Source organism: Entelurus aequoreus, linkage group LG03 (genome assembly GCF_033978785.1).
Source record: "Entelurus aequoreus isolate RoL-2023_Sb linkage group LG03, RoL_Eaeq_v1.1, whole genome shotgun sequence".
Classification (NCBI taxonomy): Eukaryota; Metazoa; Chordata; class Actinopteri; order Syngnathiformes; family Syngnathidae; genus Entelurus; species Entelurus aequoreus.
In genome coordinates, this window is record NC_084733.1 from 3,998,024 (window position 1) to 4,013,023 (window position 15,000).

The window sequence follows — 15,000 nt, forward strand, 5'->3', positions numbered from 1 at the left end:
CCTTTACTTTCTTTTACCTTCTTATTTACCTTGTTTTACCTTTTAAATACTTATTTTACCTTTTATTACCTTCTATATTCATACTTTTACGTTTTTGTATACATACATTTTTTTGTATATATTTATTTATCTTTGATATACCTTAAATTTACTTTATTTTCCCTTTTATTTAACTACTATTAATCTTCTTTTACCTTTTGATTACTTCTATTACCTTCTATATTCCTTCTTTTACGTTTTGTTGACCTCCTAATTATCTTTCTACTTTCTTTCTTTTACCTTCTATTTATCTTTTACCTTATTCGACTTGTTCTACCTTCTTTTATGTGCTCCGGAATTTTTTCAAATTTGTATTAGTTACACATTAAACGATTATTCGGCGCAAGGGAATATGAACCAAAGCAAATTGCTAATCAAATGAATCGAGTTAAGGGATTCATTGTCACAGTATTAGTTACAAAAATCTTATTCTGTTATTGACAACATTTTTCATGATCAAACGCGGGTCAAAGTGGCCTACACTCGTTATGTCATCAAGCCGGTTCGTTAACACAAGATCCGTCCTTCTTCCACTCTCCTCTCGCCGCCTCGGAGACTTGTAAGGCGAGCCATTTGTCAATAATTGATAATTGGCCGGGACAGGTGAGACGGAGGGGCAATTTGTCAATGCGACCATCATCGGCCTGGATGGAGGACGATGATGCGTGAAGTCTCTTCATCTTAATCTCACTTCCTGTTACGTTTCATTTTTCCGTCTATTGAATTGGATTCAATAATCCCAGTTCATAATTAGCTGCTGTTTCTCTGGAGTGTGTGAGTGTGTGTGTGTGTGTGTTTAGCAATGCCAAGAGCCGACCCAAGCAGCGAGGCAGTTGCGTATTGATTTTGGCCACACATTGCTTCTCCTGAAAAATCCCTTGATTGCTTTTGTTCGCCTGTGCGACTCCCTGCTCTGTCTCGCTTCCTCTAATGAAAGTCCAAATGAATTGGAGCACGTACGGACTGCAGACACTAACGCTTACCATGCTCTTGTCCTCTCCCATCCCTGATGTTGCCATTACCTGCTGCCTTATAAACATCTCTTTCTTCGTCTTATTTGTTCGCTAGACTTTTCGTTAGCCATTTTCCCCCTCCGTTCTGCCGTAATCTTTCTAACCTCTCGCTCCCACCTCACCCATTTGGGAGGAAGACGGTGGATTTTTAGCCTATTGGCCACATTTTTGTGGCCAATAGGCTGATTAAATCATTCAGTTTGGTTCCCTCAAGACGTGTTGTTCGTTTTCTTTACTGAACCCCAGGGTATGTCTTTAAATCTGAAATAAAGTCGCAAGCGAGGCTTCACTGATTTACCGTAATTTTCGGGCTATAAGCCGCACCTGACTATAAGCCGCACCAGCTAAATTTAGGGGGAAATACAGATTGCTCCATATATAAGCCGCACCCGACTATAAGCCGCAGGGTTTTGATGTGTAATTACCGTAGTATATAGGGCAGGGGTCACCAACGCGGTGCCCGCGGGCACCAGGTAGCCCGTAAGGACCAGATGAGTAGCCCGCTGGCCTGTTCTAAAAATAGTTTAAATAGCAGCACTTACCAGTGAGCTGCCTCTATTTTTTAAATTGTATTTATTTACTAGCAAGCTGGTCTCGCTTTGCCCGACATTTTTAATTCTAAGAGAGACAAAACTCAAATAGAATTTGAAAATCCAAGAAAATATTTTAAAGACTTGGTCTTCACTTGTTTAAATAAATTCATATTTTTTTTTACTTTGCTTCTTATAACTTTCAGAAAGACAATTTTAGAGAAAAAATACAACCTTAAAAATGATTTTAGGATTTTTAAACACATATACCTTTTTACCTTTTAAATTCCTCTTCTTTCCTGACAATTTATATCAATGTTCCAGTAAAAAAATTTTTTTATTGTAAAGAATAATAAATACATTTTAATTTAATTCTTCATTTTAGCTTCTTTTTTTTCGACGAAGAATATTTGTGAAATATTTCTTCAAACTTATTATGATTAAAATTCAAAAAAATTATTCTGGCAAATCTAGAAAATCTGTAGAATCAAATTTAAATCTTATTTCAAAGTCTTTTGAATTTCTTTTAAAATTTTTGTTCTGGAAAATCTAGAAGAAATAATGATTTGTCTTTGGTCCAATTTGTTATATATTCTAACAAAGTGTAGATTGGATTTTAACCTATTTAAAACATGTCATCAAAATTCTAAAATTAATCTTAATCAGGAAAAATTACTAATGATGTTCCATAAATTCTTTTTTTAACTTTTTCTCTTCTTTTTTTCGGTTGAATTTTGAATTTTAAAGAGTCGAAATTGAAGATAAACTAGGTTTCAAAATTTAATTGTAATTTTTTTCGTGTTTTCTCCTCTTTTAAACCGTTCAATTAAGTGTAAATATCATTAATTATTAATAATAACATACATTTGAAGGTAAATTGAGCAAATTGCCTATTTCTGCCAATTTATTTAAGTGTGTATCAAACTGGTAGCCCTTCGCATTAATCACTACCCAAGAAGTAGCTCTTGGTTTCAAAAAGGTTGGTGACCCCTGATATAGGGATTCCTGCTACCACGGAGGGGATTGTCGGGACAGAGATGACTGTTTGGGAACGCAAAGCGTCCCATTTATGAACAATAAATCTTTCAATCATTCAATCAAACTTTCACATCTTTGACATGGCGAACAGCATTCGTGCAGAGTACAAATAATACAACGGTGCAAAGTAATACAAAGTGCTCGCCTGTACGTTATCAAAATAACCAGCCTACCGGTATATGAAAAGTCAGTCTTTAATCATTGTGTCGTCGTCTTCCTCCTGCGTACTAAAACCACCGAAATCCTCTTCGTCGGTGTCGGAGAAGAACAGGCCGTAAATAAGCCGCACCCTTGTATAAGCCGCAGGGACCAGAACGAGGGGAAAAAGTAGCGGCTTATAGTCCGGAAATTACGGTAATTATTTGTCTATCTTTCTAGTACAGGGGTCGGCAACCCGCGGCTCCGGAGCCGCATGCGGCTCTTTGACCACTCTGATGCGGCTCAGCTACATACTTGCCGACCCCCCCGATTTTCCCAGGAGACTTATGGATCTTAGTGTCTCTCATAGATAACTCCCAGGGAAAATATAATCCTATTTACGCTCTAATTACTGAATAAGGGAGTGCCCTAATTGCACTGCAGTAATTGTCCTACATAGCATTTACAAACAGCGTGCCAGCCCAGCCACATGTTGTATGTTGCTTTTACTTGCACACATAGGAGACAGCAAAGCATACTTACTCATCAGCCACACAGCTTACACTGACGGTAGCCGTATCAAACAACTTTAACATTGTTACGTTACAAATATGCGCCACACTGTGAACCCACACCAAAAAAGAATGAAAAACACATTTCTGGAGAACATCCCACCGTAACACAACATAAACACAACACAACCAATACCCAGAATCCCATGCAGCCCTAACTCTTCCGGTCTACATTATACACCCCCGCTACCACCAAATCCCCCCACACATCAACCCCCCCCCTCTCCGTGCGTTGGTTGAGCGGAAGAGTTAGGGCTGCATGGGATTCTGGGTATTGGTACCGTCAGTGTAAGATGTGTGGCTGCTGAGGTAGTACGCCTTGCTGTCACTTATGTGAGCAAGCTGAAACTGCAATCTACATGTGGTCGAGCAGGTATACTGTTTGGGCAGGCTGTAGAGGGCGCTAAAAGCAGTGCTATCACGCCCTGGTACTAGGTAGTCTCCCGGAAATAATGAGAGTGTTGGCAAGTATGACGCTATCAAGCGCCAATCATTCAAAACTCGCGGGCCGCACTAACATCAAATTTCCATATTAAGGTGTGTGCCGGTGCGTGTGTCTGAGACCACTGGTTAACATAGCACAAAGCAATGCAATTTAAGCTTTGTATGCGGTGTTTTTCATTTTAAATTTAAATTTTTTTTTTTGTGGCTCCCATTATTTTCTTTAATTTGTGAAACTTGCCAAAATGGCTCTTTGAGTGGTAAAGGTTGCCGACCCCTGTTCTAGTATGTTCAATCGAAAAATTGTTTAATCTTCGGCAGTCAAACGGGCGATATGGCTGAAAACTGTCTCAGAATATACAGTACAGGCCAAAAGTTTGGACCCACCTTCTCCTCATTCAGTGCATTTTCTTTATTTTCATGACTATTTACATTGTAGATTGTCACATCAAAACTATGAATGAACACATGTGGAGTTATGTACCGTATTTTTCAGACTATAAGTCGCAGTTTTTTTTCATAGTTTGGCCGGGCCGGGGGTGCGACTTATACTCAGGAGCGACTTATGTGTGAAATGATTAACACATTAGCGTAAAATATCAAATAATATTATTGATCTCATTCACGTAAGAGACTAGACGTATAAGATTTCATGGGATTTAGCGATTAGGAGTGACAGATTGTTTGGTAAACGTATAGCATGTTCTATATGTTATAGTTATTTGAATGACTCTTACCATAATATGTTACGTTAACATACTAGTTGGTTATTTATGCCTCATATAACGTACACTTATTCAGCCTGTTGTTCACTATTCTTTATTTATTTTAAAGGCCTACTGAAATGAATTTTTTTTTATTTAAACGGGGATAGCAGATCCATTCTATGTGTCATACTTGATCATTTTGAGATTTTGCCATATTTTTGCTGAAAGGATTTAGTATAGAACAACGACGATAAAGTTTGCAACTTTTGGTCTCTGATAAAAAAAAAAAGCCTTGCCCCTACCGGAAGTAGCGTGACGTAGTCAGTTGTTCGCTTCCTCATATTTTCCTATTGTTTTCAACACAGCTAGAGCGATTCGGACCGAGAAAGCGACGATTACCCCATTAATTTGAGCGGGGATGAAAGATTCGTGGATGAGGAACGTTAGAGTGACGGACTAGAATGCAGTGCAAGACATATCAAAACAGAAGCTAAAATGAAGAATTAAATTACAATTTATTTATTATTCTTTACAATAAAAAAAAAATACATTTACTTGAACATTGATTTAAATTGTCAGGAAAGAAGAGGAAGGAATTTAAAAGGTAAAAAGGTATATGTGTTTAAAAATCCTAAAATCATTTTTAAGGTTGTATTTTTTCTCTAAATTTGTCTTTCTGAAAGTTATAAGAAGCAAAGTAAAAAAATTAATGAATTTATTTAAACAAGTGAAGACCAAGTCTTTAAAATATTTTCTTGGATTTTCAAATTCTATTTGAGTTTTGTCTCTCTTAGAATTAAAAATGTCGGGCAAAGCGAGACCAGATTGCTAGTAAATAAATAAAATTAAAAAAATAGAGGCAGCTCACTGGTAAGTGCTGCTATTTGAGCTATTTTTAGAACAGGCCAGCGGGCTACTCATCTGGTCCTTACGGGCTACCTGGTGCCCGCGGGCACCGCGTTGGTGACCCCTGCTATATCCTCTTGAAAATGAGAGTCGAGAACGCGAAATGGACATTCACAGTGACTTTTATCTCCACGACAATACATCGGCGAAGCTCTTTAGCTACTGAGCTAACGTGATAGCATCTGGCTCAAATGCAGATAGAAACAAAATAAATAAATCCCTGACTGGAAGGATAGACAGAAGATCAACAATACTATTAAACCATGGACATGTAACTACACGGTTAATAATTCTCAACCTGGCAAAGCTTAACAATGCTGTTGCTAACGACGCTGAAGCTAACTTAGCAACTTAGCAACGGGACCTCACAGAGCTATGATAAAACATTAGCGCTCCACCTACGCCAGCCAGCCCTCATCTGCTCATCAACACCCGTGCTCACCTGCGTTCCAGCGATCGACGGCGCGACGAAGGACTTCACCCGATCACAGATGCGGTCGGCGGCTAGCGTTGGCTAGCGCGTCTGCTATCCAAGTAAGTCCTCCTTGTTGTGTTGCTACAGCCAGCCGCTAATACACCGATCCCACCTACAACTTTCTTCTTTGCAGCCTCCATTGTTCATTAAACAAATTGCAAAAGATTCACCAACACAGATGTCCAGAATACTGTGGAACTTTGAGATGAAAACAGAGCTTTTTTGTATTGGCTTCAATGGGCTACCGATACTCCTGTTTCACGGGCTACGTCACGCGCATACGTCATCATACAAAGGCGTTTTCAACCGGAAGTTTAGCGGGAAATTTAAAATGTCACTTTATAAGTTAACCCGGCCGTATTGGCATGTGTTGCAATGTTAAGATTTCATCATTGATATATAAACTATCAGACTGCGTGGTCGCTAGTAGTGGCTTTCAGTAGGCCTTTAAATTGCCTTTCAAATGTCTATTCTTGGTGTTGGGTTTTACCAAATATATTTCCCCAAAAAATGCGACTTATACTCCAGTGCGACTTATGTTTTTTTCCTTCTTTATTATACATTTTCGGCCGGTGCGACTTATACTCCAAAATTATTATTATTATAATTTTTTTTTCTTCTTTATTTCTTTATTTCCGCGGACCGGTACCGGGCCGTGGCCCGGTGGTTGGGGACCACTGCTCCACACGACAACTCCGCTCCGGACAGGCTAACCTCCTCCAACCGCCGAGGACAAAGCTCCGAACCATGGGAGACATGGCATTCTGCTCCGCCGCTCCCAGTCTGTGGAACGCTCTCCCTGACCACCTGAGGGCACCGCAGACTGTGGATGCTTTTAAAAAAGGCTTAAAAACCTTTCTTTTTAAAAAAGCCTTTTTTTTTTTAGATTAATGCATGCTATTTCTGGCTATTAGGATGTTCGAGTTTTTATTTATATTTATTTGTATTATATATATATATTTTTTTAAATACACTGTAGCACTTTGAGGTTGTTTGCTCAATATAAAGTGCTTTTTACAAATTAAATTTATTATTATTATTATTATTATTACCAAAATGTATTTAGATACTTATTATTTAATTTTTAAAAGAAAATCTTATTAAGTGTCGGCCAACGAAAGCTTCATTAATTCATTTTGCATGCCGCTTGAAGCCATCGGGAGGCTGCCATTTTAAGTTAAGTTAAAGAACCAATGATTGTCACACACACACTAGGTGTGGTGAAATTTGACTAACCGCCGAGGACAAAGCTCCGAACAATGGGAGACCGGGCTTTCTGCTCCGCCGCTCCCAGTCTGTGGAACGCTCTCCCTGACCACCTGAGGGCACCACAGACTGTGGATGCTTTTAAAAAAGGCTTAAAAACCTTTCTTTTTAAAAAAGCCTTTTTTTTAGATTAATGCGTGCTAGTTCTGGCTATTAGGATGTTCTAGTTTTTATTTATATTTATTTTTATTATCTTTTTTTAAAAATTTTAAATACACTGTAGCACTTTGAGGTTGTTTGCTCAATATAAAGTGCTTTTTACAAATGAAATATATTATTATTGTTATTATTATTATTATTATTATTACCAAAATGTATTTCGATACTTATTATTCAATTTTTAAAAGAAAATCTTATTAAGTGTCGGCCAACAAAAGCGTCATTAATTCATTTTGCATGCCGCTTGAAGCCATCGGGAGGCTGCCATTTTAAGTTAAGTTAAAGTTAAAGTTAAATAACCAATGATTGTCACACACACACTAGGTGTGGTGAAATTTGACTAACCTCTGAGGACAAAGCTCCGAACAATGGGAGACCGGGCATTCTGCTCGGCCGCTCCCAGTCTGTGGAACGTTCTCCCTGACCACCTGAGGGCACCACAGACTGTGGATGCTTTTAAAAAAGGCTTAAAAACCTTTCTTTTTAAAAAAAAGTCTTTTTTTTTAGATTTATGCGTGCTAGTTCTGGCTATTAGGATGTTGTAGTTTTTATTTATATTTATTTTTATTATCTTTTTTTTTTTTTTTAAATACACTGTAGCACTTTGAGGTTGTTTGCTCAATATAAAGTGCTTTTTATAAATGAAATATATTATTATTGTTATTATTATTATTATTACCAAAATGTATTTCGATACTTATTATTAAATTTTTAAAAGAAAATCTTATTAAGTGTCGGCCAACAAAAGCTTCATTAATTCATTTTGCATGCCGCTAGAAGCCATCGGGAGGCTGCCATTTTAAGTTAAGTTAAAGTTAAATAACCAATGATTGTCACACACACACTAGGTGTGGTGAAATTTGACTAACCTCCGAGGACAAAGCTCCGAACAATGGGAGACCGGGCTTTCTGCTCCGCCGCTCTCAGTCTGTGGAACGCTCTCCCTAACCACCTGAGGGCACCACAGACTGTGGATGCTTTTAAAAAAGGCTTAAAAACCTTTCTTTTTAAAAAAGCCTTTTTTTTAGATTTATGCATGCTAGATCTGGCTATTAGGATGTTCTAGTTTTTATTTATATTTATTTTTATTATCTTTTTTTTTTTTTTTAAATACACTGTAGCACTTTGAGGTTGTTTGCTCAATATAAAGTGCTTTTTACAAATGAAATATATTATTATTGTTATTATTATTACTATTACCAAAATGTATTTCGATACTTATTATTCAATTTTTAAAAGAAAATCTTATTAAGTGTCGGCCAACAAAAGCGTCATTAATTCATTTTGCATGCCGCTTGAAGCCATCGGGAGGCTGCCATTTTAAGTTAAGTTAAAGTTAAAGTTAAATAACCAATGATTGTCACACACACACTAGGTGTGGTGAAATTTGACTAACCTCCGAGGACAAAGCTCCGAACAATGGGAGACCGGGCTTTCTGCTCCGCCGCTCCCAGTCTGTGGAACGCTCTCCCTGACCACCTGAGGGCACCACAGACTGTGGATGCTTTTAAAAAAGGCTTAAAAAAACCCTTTTTAAAAAAGCCTTTATTTAGATTTATTCGTGCTAGTTCTGGCTATTAGGCTGTTCTAGTTTTAATTTTTATTTATTTATTTTATTATTTTTTTTATTTCTTTTTAATACACTGTAGCACTTTGAGGTTTTTTGCTCAATGTAAAGTGCTTTTTACAAATAAAATCTATTATTATTATTATAGAGAACAAGGAAATGGGATAAAATAGCCATGGTATGAAAAGGGGTAGGATTAAATAAACTCAGCAATCTTCCTACTCCTTTTCAGACGTGCTGTAATGAAACAACCGGAAATATGCGATACATTACATTGTATCGTATGCATGTTCCAAATAAACTGAAACCGAACGGAAAATCAACTCTATTGGTTTGTGTCCGCAGCAGAACCCATGTCTATTTGCGTGTAGTTTTGACCTTTGCCCTCACCCACCCAGGGGAGCTGGAAGAAGAGATGGAGAACCCAGAGATGTCCGACCTTCCCGAGAAGCAGAAACATCAGCTCCGGCACAGAGAGCTCTTTTTGTCCCGCCAGTTGGAGTCTCTACCTGCTACGCACATCAGGTACGCCGGCGTGGAGCGCAGCCAAGTCCTCCACCTTTTCATACAACACCAGCCGTATGCACCTGCCCTTACAAGCAATTAGCGTAAACGACGGCGAACTCAAAACAAAGCCCTCATCTGCAGTCAACGCTGAGCTTTAAATGTCACAAGAAGGCCGTTCCCCCCCCCCCCCCCCCCCCTCTTCGCTCATTTGCAAGCACCCAGCAAAGCCACCCCATCATTAGCAGATTATTACCTGACATTTACAACCACACTCACAAAGCAGCAACTCATATCCCGGAGACAAATTACTCTGATGATGTTTATTGTGGGACAAGTCAACATTTTTTGTTTTGGTCCGTCGGGCGTTAAAGCCTCCTTTTTTAATGAAGTGACCTTGCTCATCTCCTTTCCTTGCACACTTGCGTCCTCAAGGGGGAAATGCTGCGTGACACTGCTGAATGAGACTGAGGCGTTGAAGTCCTACCTGGAAAGAGAGGTATGTTCATTCTTTGTCACCACTTCGGACTTTGAGGAGATATGCGGCCTATTTTTGAGCATGTTGACATGTTTCCGTGGGTCAATGAAAAATGTAAAAGTCATTGAACAGGTTTTTGCAAAAGTGAAGCTCAGAAACGGCATTAAAATGCATTCAATTTGCGATGGAAGACAATATATATATATATATATATATATATATATATATATATATATATATATATATATGTATATGTATATGTATATGTATATGTATATATATGTATATGTATATATATATATATATATATATATATGTATGTATGTATGTATGTATGTATGTATGTATGTATGTATGTATGTATGTATGTATGTATGTATGTATGTATGTATGTATGTATGTATGTATGTATGTATATATATATATACCGATATATGCAGTCGTGAAATTAACACATTATTATGCCTAATTTGGACAACCATGTATGGTGAAGATAAGGTACTTTTAAAAAAAAATAAAATAAAATAAGATAACTAAATTAAAAACATTTTCTTGAATAAAAAAGAAAGTAAAACAATATAAAAACAGTTACATAGAAACTAGTAATGAATGAAAATGAGTAAAATTAACTGTTAAAGGTTAGTATTATTAGTGGAGCAGAAGCACGCACAATCATGTGTGCTTACGGACTGTATCCCCTGCAGACTGTATTGATATATATTGATATATAATGTAGGAAGCAGAATATTAATAACAGAAAGAAACAACCCTTTTGTGTGAATGAGTGTGAATGAGTGTAAATGGGGGAGGGAGGTTTTTTGGGTTGGTGCACTAATTGTAAGTGTATCTTGTGTTTTTTATGTGGATTTAATAAAAAAAAACAAAAAAAAACAAAAAAAACAAAAAAAACGATACTGATAATAAAAAAAACGATACCGATAATTTCCGATATTACATTTTAACGCATTTATCGGCCGATAATATCGGCAGACCGATATTATCGGACATCTCTACTTTTTGTATTTGTGGTCCAATATGGCTCTTTCAACATTTTGGGTTGCCAAACCCCTGAATTAGGGTGAAATGAAAAGTTGAACAGGCCTGTTGTTAGGGAACCAAACTGTGAGCTTTCCTAGCTAGTTCTACTGTACCATTACAATAGTCACCTACTTTGGTGCGCAGCCACTCTCTGACTCAGTGTGTTCTTCCCAGGATGCCTTCTTCTACTCGCTGGTGTACGACCCTCAGCAGAAGACGCTGCTGGCCGACAAGGGGGAGATCCGAGTCGGGAACAAGTATCAAGCTGACATCACTGACCTCCTGAATGAGGGTGGGTGTGTGTGCTCTTTGCTTTTGTACAGACTTGCTCCCGAGCCTTGTAGTAGGGCCGGACAACGAATCAAATGTCGATTTCAATTACGGCTTCTTACGATCATTAGAATATTATAATCATGAAAAACGTGCATGCAAATTTCTGAGCTTGAAACGGATGAAGAGCAAATGAGTACAAAAAACAACAAGTTTTGGATCTCACCATGATTGCTACTTTTTATTTGACACAGCGGTAGTATGCCTAACTAATAATCACTAAACTCAGGAAAAAATGTAAGGCATATGATTTCTGCGTTCACGGAACCACGGATGGAATCACACAATTGGCCAATAAACCGGAATCCGTTGTGGTGTTCGGGTCTGTGGGACCCGTTTTAATTTTTTATTAAAAGAAAAATGATACAATTATTTTTTCAAACTGAGACTCACTGACTTTGGCTCATTTTCTGTGAAGAACATATATCAGAATACATATTTAATGACCACACACCATACACCCCCCCTACACATTTCTATTACATATAAGATAGAATAGAATAGAAGGGATTTGGACTTTATTGTCATTATATTTGCATATAACGAGATTAAGGACTCCAATTTAAGGTGCGGTAGTGGGAACAAATATGGGGTAAAAATTGATGCATTTACAAAATGATTATGCTTTGACTTAAAATACTGGTCAAAATTGTCCAAAGATGTGTTGCACCAATAAATGTCAGGATTTTTGTGTTTGATTACTGGTAATGAACATTTAATTAATTACACAAAAAGCACACTCCGTGGTGGTAAAATAAGTGTACAAATGTAATAAAAGGAATTTTGAAACATGTAAACAGAAACACTCATTTTTTTATATTTTTTATATTGTTATCTTAACTTATTGATGTTACTGTTATTATTACTTGTCGTTTATTCGTTTCTAATTCATATCCATTCATCTTTTTAATTATATTTAAATTTGGATTTTGGTGGTAGAACAAATACTCATGTTTTCAAATTAATTAATTTTTTTAATATCAACCAAAATAATCAGGATGATTATTTTTGCCCTTATTGTCCAGCCCAGTGTTTTTCAACCTTTTTTGAACCAAGGCACATTTTTTGCGTTGAAAAAATGCGGAGGCACACCACCAGCAGAAATCATTAAAAAACGAAACTCAGTTGACTATAAAAAGTGGTTGTCGCAATTGTTGGTTATGACTTTAAAGCATAACCAAGCATGCATCACTAGAGCTCTTGTCTCAAAGTAGGTGTACTGTCACCACCTGTCACATCACACCCTGACTTATTTGGACTTTTTTGCTGTTTTCCTGTGTGTAGTGTTTTACTTCTTGTCTTGCGCTCCTATATTGGTGGCTTTTTCTCTTTTTTTGGTATTTTCCTGCAGCAGTTTCATGTCTTCCTTTTGAGCGATATTTCCCGCATCTACTTTGTTTTAGCAACCAATAATATTTCAGTTGTTTTTATCCTTCTTTGTGGGGACATTGTTGATTGTCATGTCATGTTCGGACGTACTTTGTCTTTGCTCCACAGTAAGTCTTTGGTGTTGTCCAGCATTCTGTTTTTGTTTACTTTGTAGCCAGTTCAGTTGTAGTTTCGTTCTGCATAGCCTTCCCTAAGCTTCCATGCCTTTTCTTAGCGGCACTCACCTTTTGTTTATTTTTGGTTTAAGCATTATATACCTTTTTACCTTCACACTGCCTCCCGCTGTTTCCGACATCTACAAAGCAATTGGCTACCTGCTGCCACCTACTGATATGGAAGAGTATTACACTGTTACTCTGCCGAGCTCTAGACAGCACCGACACTCAACAACAACACATCATTTGCAGACTATAATTACTGCTTTGCAAAAAATATTTTCAACCCAAATAGGTGAAATTAGATCATCTCCCACGGCTCACTAGTGTGCCGCGGCACAGTGGTTGAAAAACACTGGTCCAACCCTATGTTGTAGATATAATTGAGTAACACAATTGCATCTTGTTCATGTGTGTGTAGGCGAGGAAGACGTCAGAGATCTGGAGAAACTGGAAGAGAAAATCTGGGATCCCAGCAGCTCACTGACGGAGAAACAGATCGATCAGTTCTTAGTCGTCGCTCGGTAAGACTAAATATCTTCAAGGCAAAAACCTACAAGTTATATGTCAAGCTGGCGATTGGATCTCTTTTCCATCGGCAACATAGAACAACTATACAACGTTTTTGTTACGTGTAATATGAGTGTGAACAACAGTGGAACCTCGATTTACAAACTTAATTGAAGGTTTCCGCGGGTCATTAAAAAGCATTAAAAGTCACTAAATGGATTTTGTGAAAATGAAGGCCTTAAATGGCATTAAAAAAGAACCGCTAGCTTATTCTAACACAGGGGTCGGCAACCCGCGGCTCCGGAGCCGCATGCGGCTCCTTGACCACTCTGATGCGGCTCAGCTACATACATGCCGACCCCCGATTTACCCAGGAGTTTTATGGATCTCAGTGCCTCTCATAGATTACTCCCAGGGAAAAAATTATCCTATTTACACTCTAATTACTAAATAAAGGGCGTGCCCTAACTGCACTACAGTAATTGTCCACAAGCATTTACATACAGCATGCCAGTCCAGCCACATGTTGCATGTTGTTATTACTTGCACACACAGGAGACAGCAAAGCATACTTACTCATCAGCCACACAGCTTACACTGACGGTAGCCGTATCAAACAACTTTAACACTGTTACGTTACAAATATGCGCCACACTGTGAACCCACACCAAAAAAGAATGAAAAACACATTTCTGGAGAACATCCCACCGTAACACAACCTAAACACAACACAACCATTACCCAGAATCCCATGCAGCCCTAACTCTTCCGGTCTACATTATACACCCCCGCTACCACCAAATCCCCCCACACATCAACCCCCCCTCTCCGTGCGTTGGTTGAGCGGAAGAGTTAGTGCTGCATGGGATTCTGGGTATTGGTACCGTCAGTGTAAGATGTGTGGCTGCTGAGTTAGTACGCCTTGCTGTCACTTACGTGAACAAGCTGAAACTGCATTGTACGTGTGGTCGAGCAGGTACACTGTTAGGGCAGACTGTAGAGGGCGCCAAATGCAGTGTCATCACGCTCTGATATTCGGGAGTCTCCCGGGAAAAATGAGAGGGTTGGCAAGTATTACGCTATCAAGCGCAAAACTCGCGGGCTGCACTAACATCAAATGTCCACATTAAAGTGCGTGCCGGTGCGTGTGTCGGAGACCCCTGGTTAACATAGCACAAAGCATTTAAGCTTTGTATGCAGAGTTTTTCATTTAAAATTTGAAATTTTTTTTTGTGGCTCCCATTACTTTCTTTAATTTGTGAAACTTGCCAAAATGGCTCTTTGAGTGGTAAAGGTTGCCGACCCCTGTTCTAACAGAATACACGGACATCGCCTCGCTCGTTCCACTGACTGCTAAATAACGAAAGATAGGAGGGAAAAAAGATGATTATAATGCCAAATGTCCCCGTGTGGGAATATTTCATCTTCAAACTGAATTAACGACATGAGCCCATCAGCACGGACGTAAGAGCAAACATGCAGTGATGGCATTGGCAACAGAGAGACAACAAAACAAACCACTCAACCCAGTTTTTCTAAATGGGGAATAAACTGCACTTTTTATTTAAGTGTAATTTTGGCTGACACTGATTGAGAGTCCATTTTGTCTTTAACTTTGTTTACCTATTTAGAACAATTTGTTGACCTTCCAATTACAATAGTAACAAATACTACAGTAATGAACAATACGTTTACTGCGTTTGAAAGGGCCACTGGCATAGTTTAGTTATACATCGTGATTACGT

General features: G+C 38.2%; 1 protein-coding gene across 2 annotated transcripts in view; it reads left to right on the plus strand.

Moving 5' to 3' along the window:
- mta1 (metastasis associated 1) overlaps positions 1-15,000 on the plus strand; it is a 161,870-nt gene that overhangs the window by 106,220 nt on the left and 40,650 nt on the right. The window contains exons 1-4 of one of the 2 annotated variants that reach the window (XM_062040973.1): positions 9,253-9,376; positions 9,791-9,854; positions 11,046-11,163; positions 13,167-13,269. The exons of the other annotated variant lie outside the window; for it this stretch is intronic. Of the exons in view, the coding sequence (XP_061896957.1) occupies positions 9,267-9,376; positions 9,791-9,854; positions 11,046-11,163; positions 13,167-13,269 (395 nt within the window). The 5' untranslated portion in view covers positions 9,253-9,266. Of the gene's footprint in view, positions 1-9,252; positions 9,377-9,790; positions 9,855-11,045; positions 11,164-13,166; positions 13,270-15,000 lie in introns of those variants that run through there. 2 annotated transcript variants of the gene reach the window in all.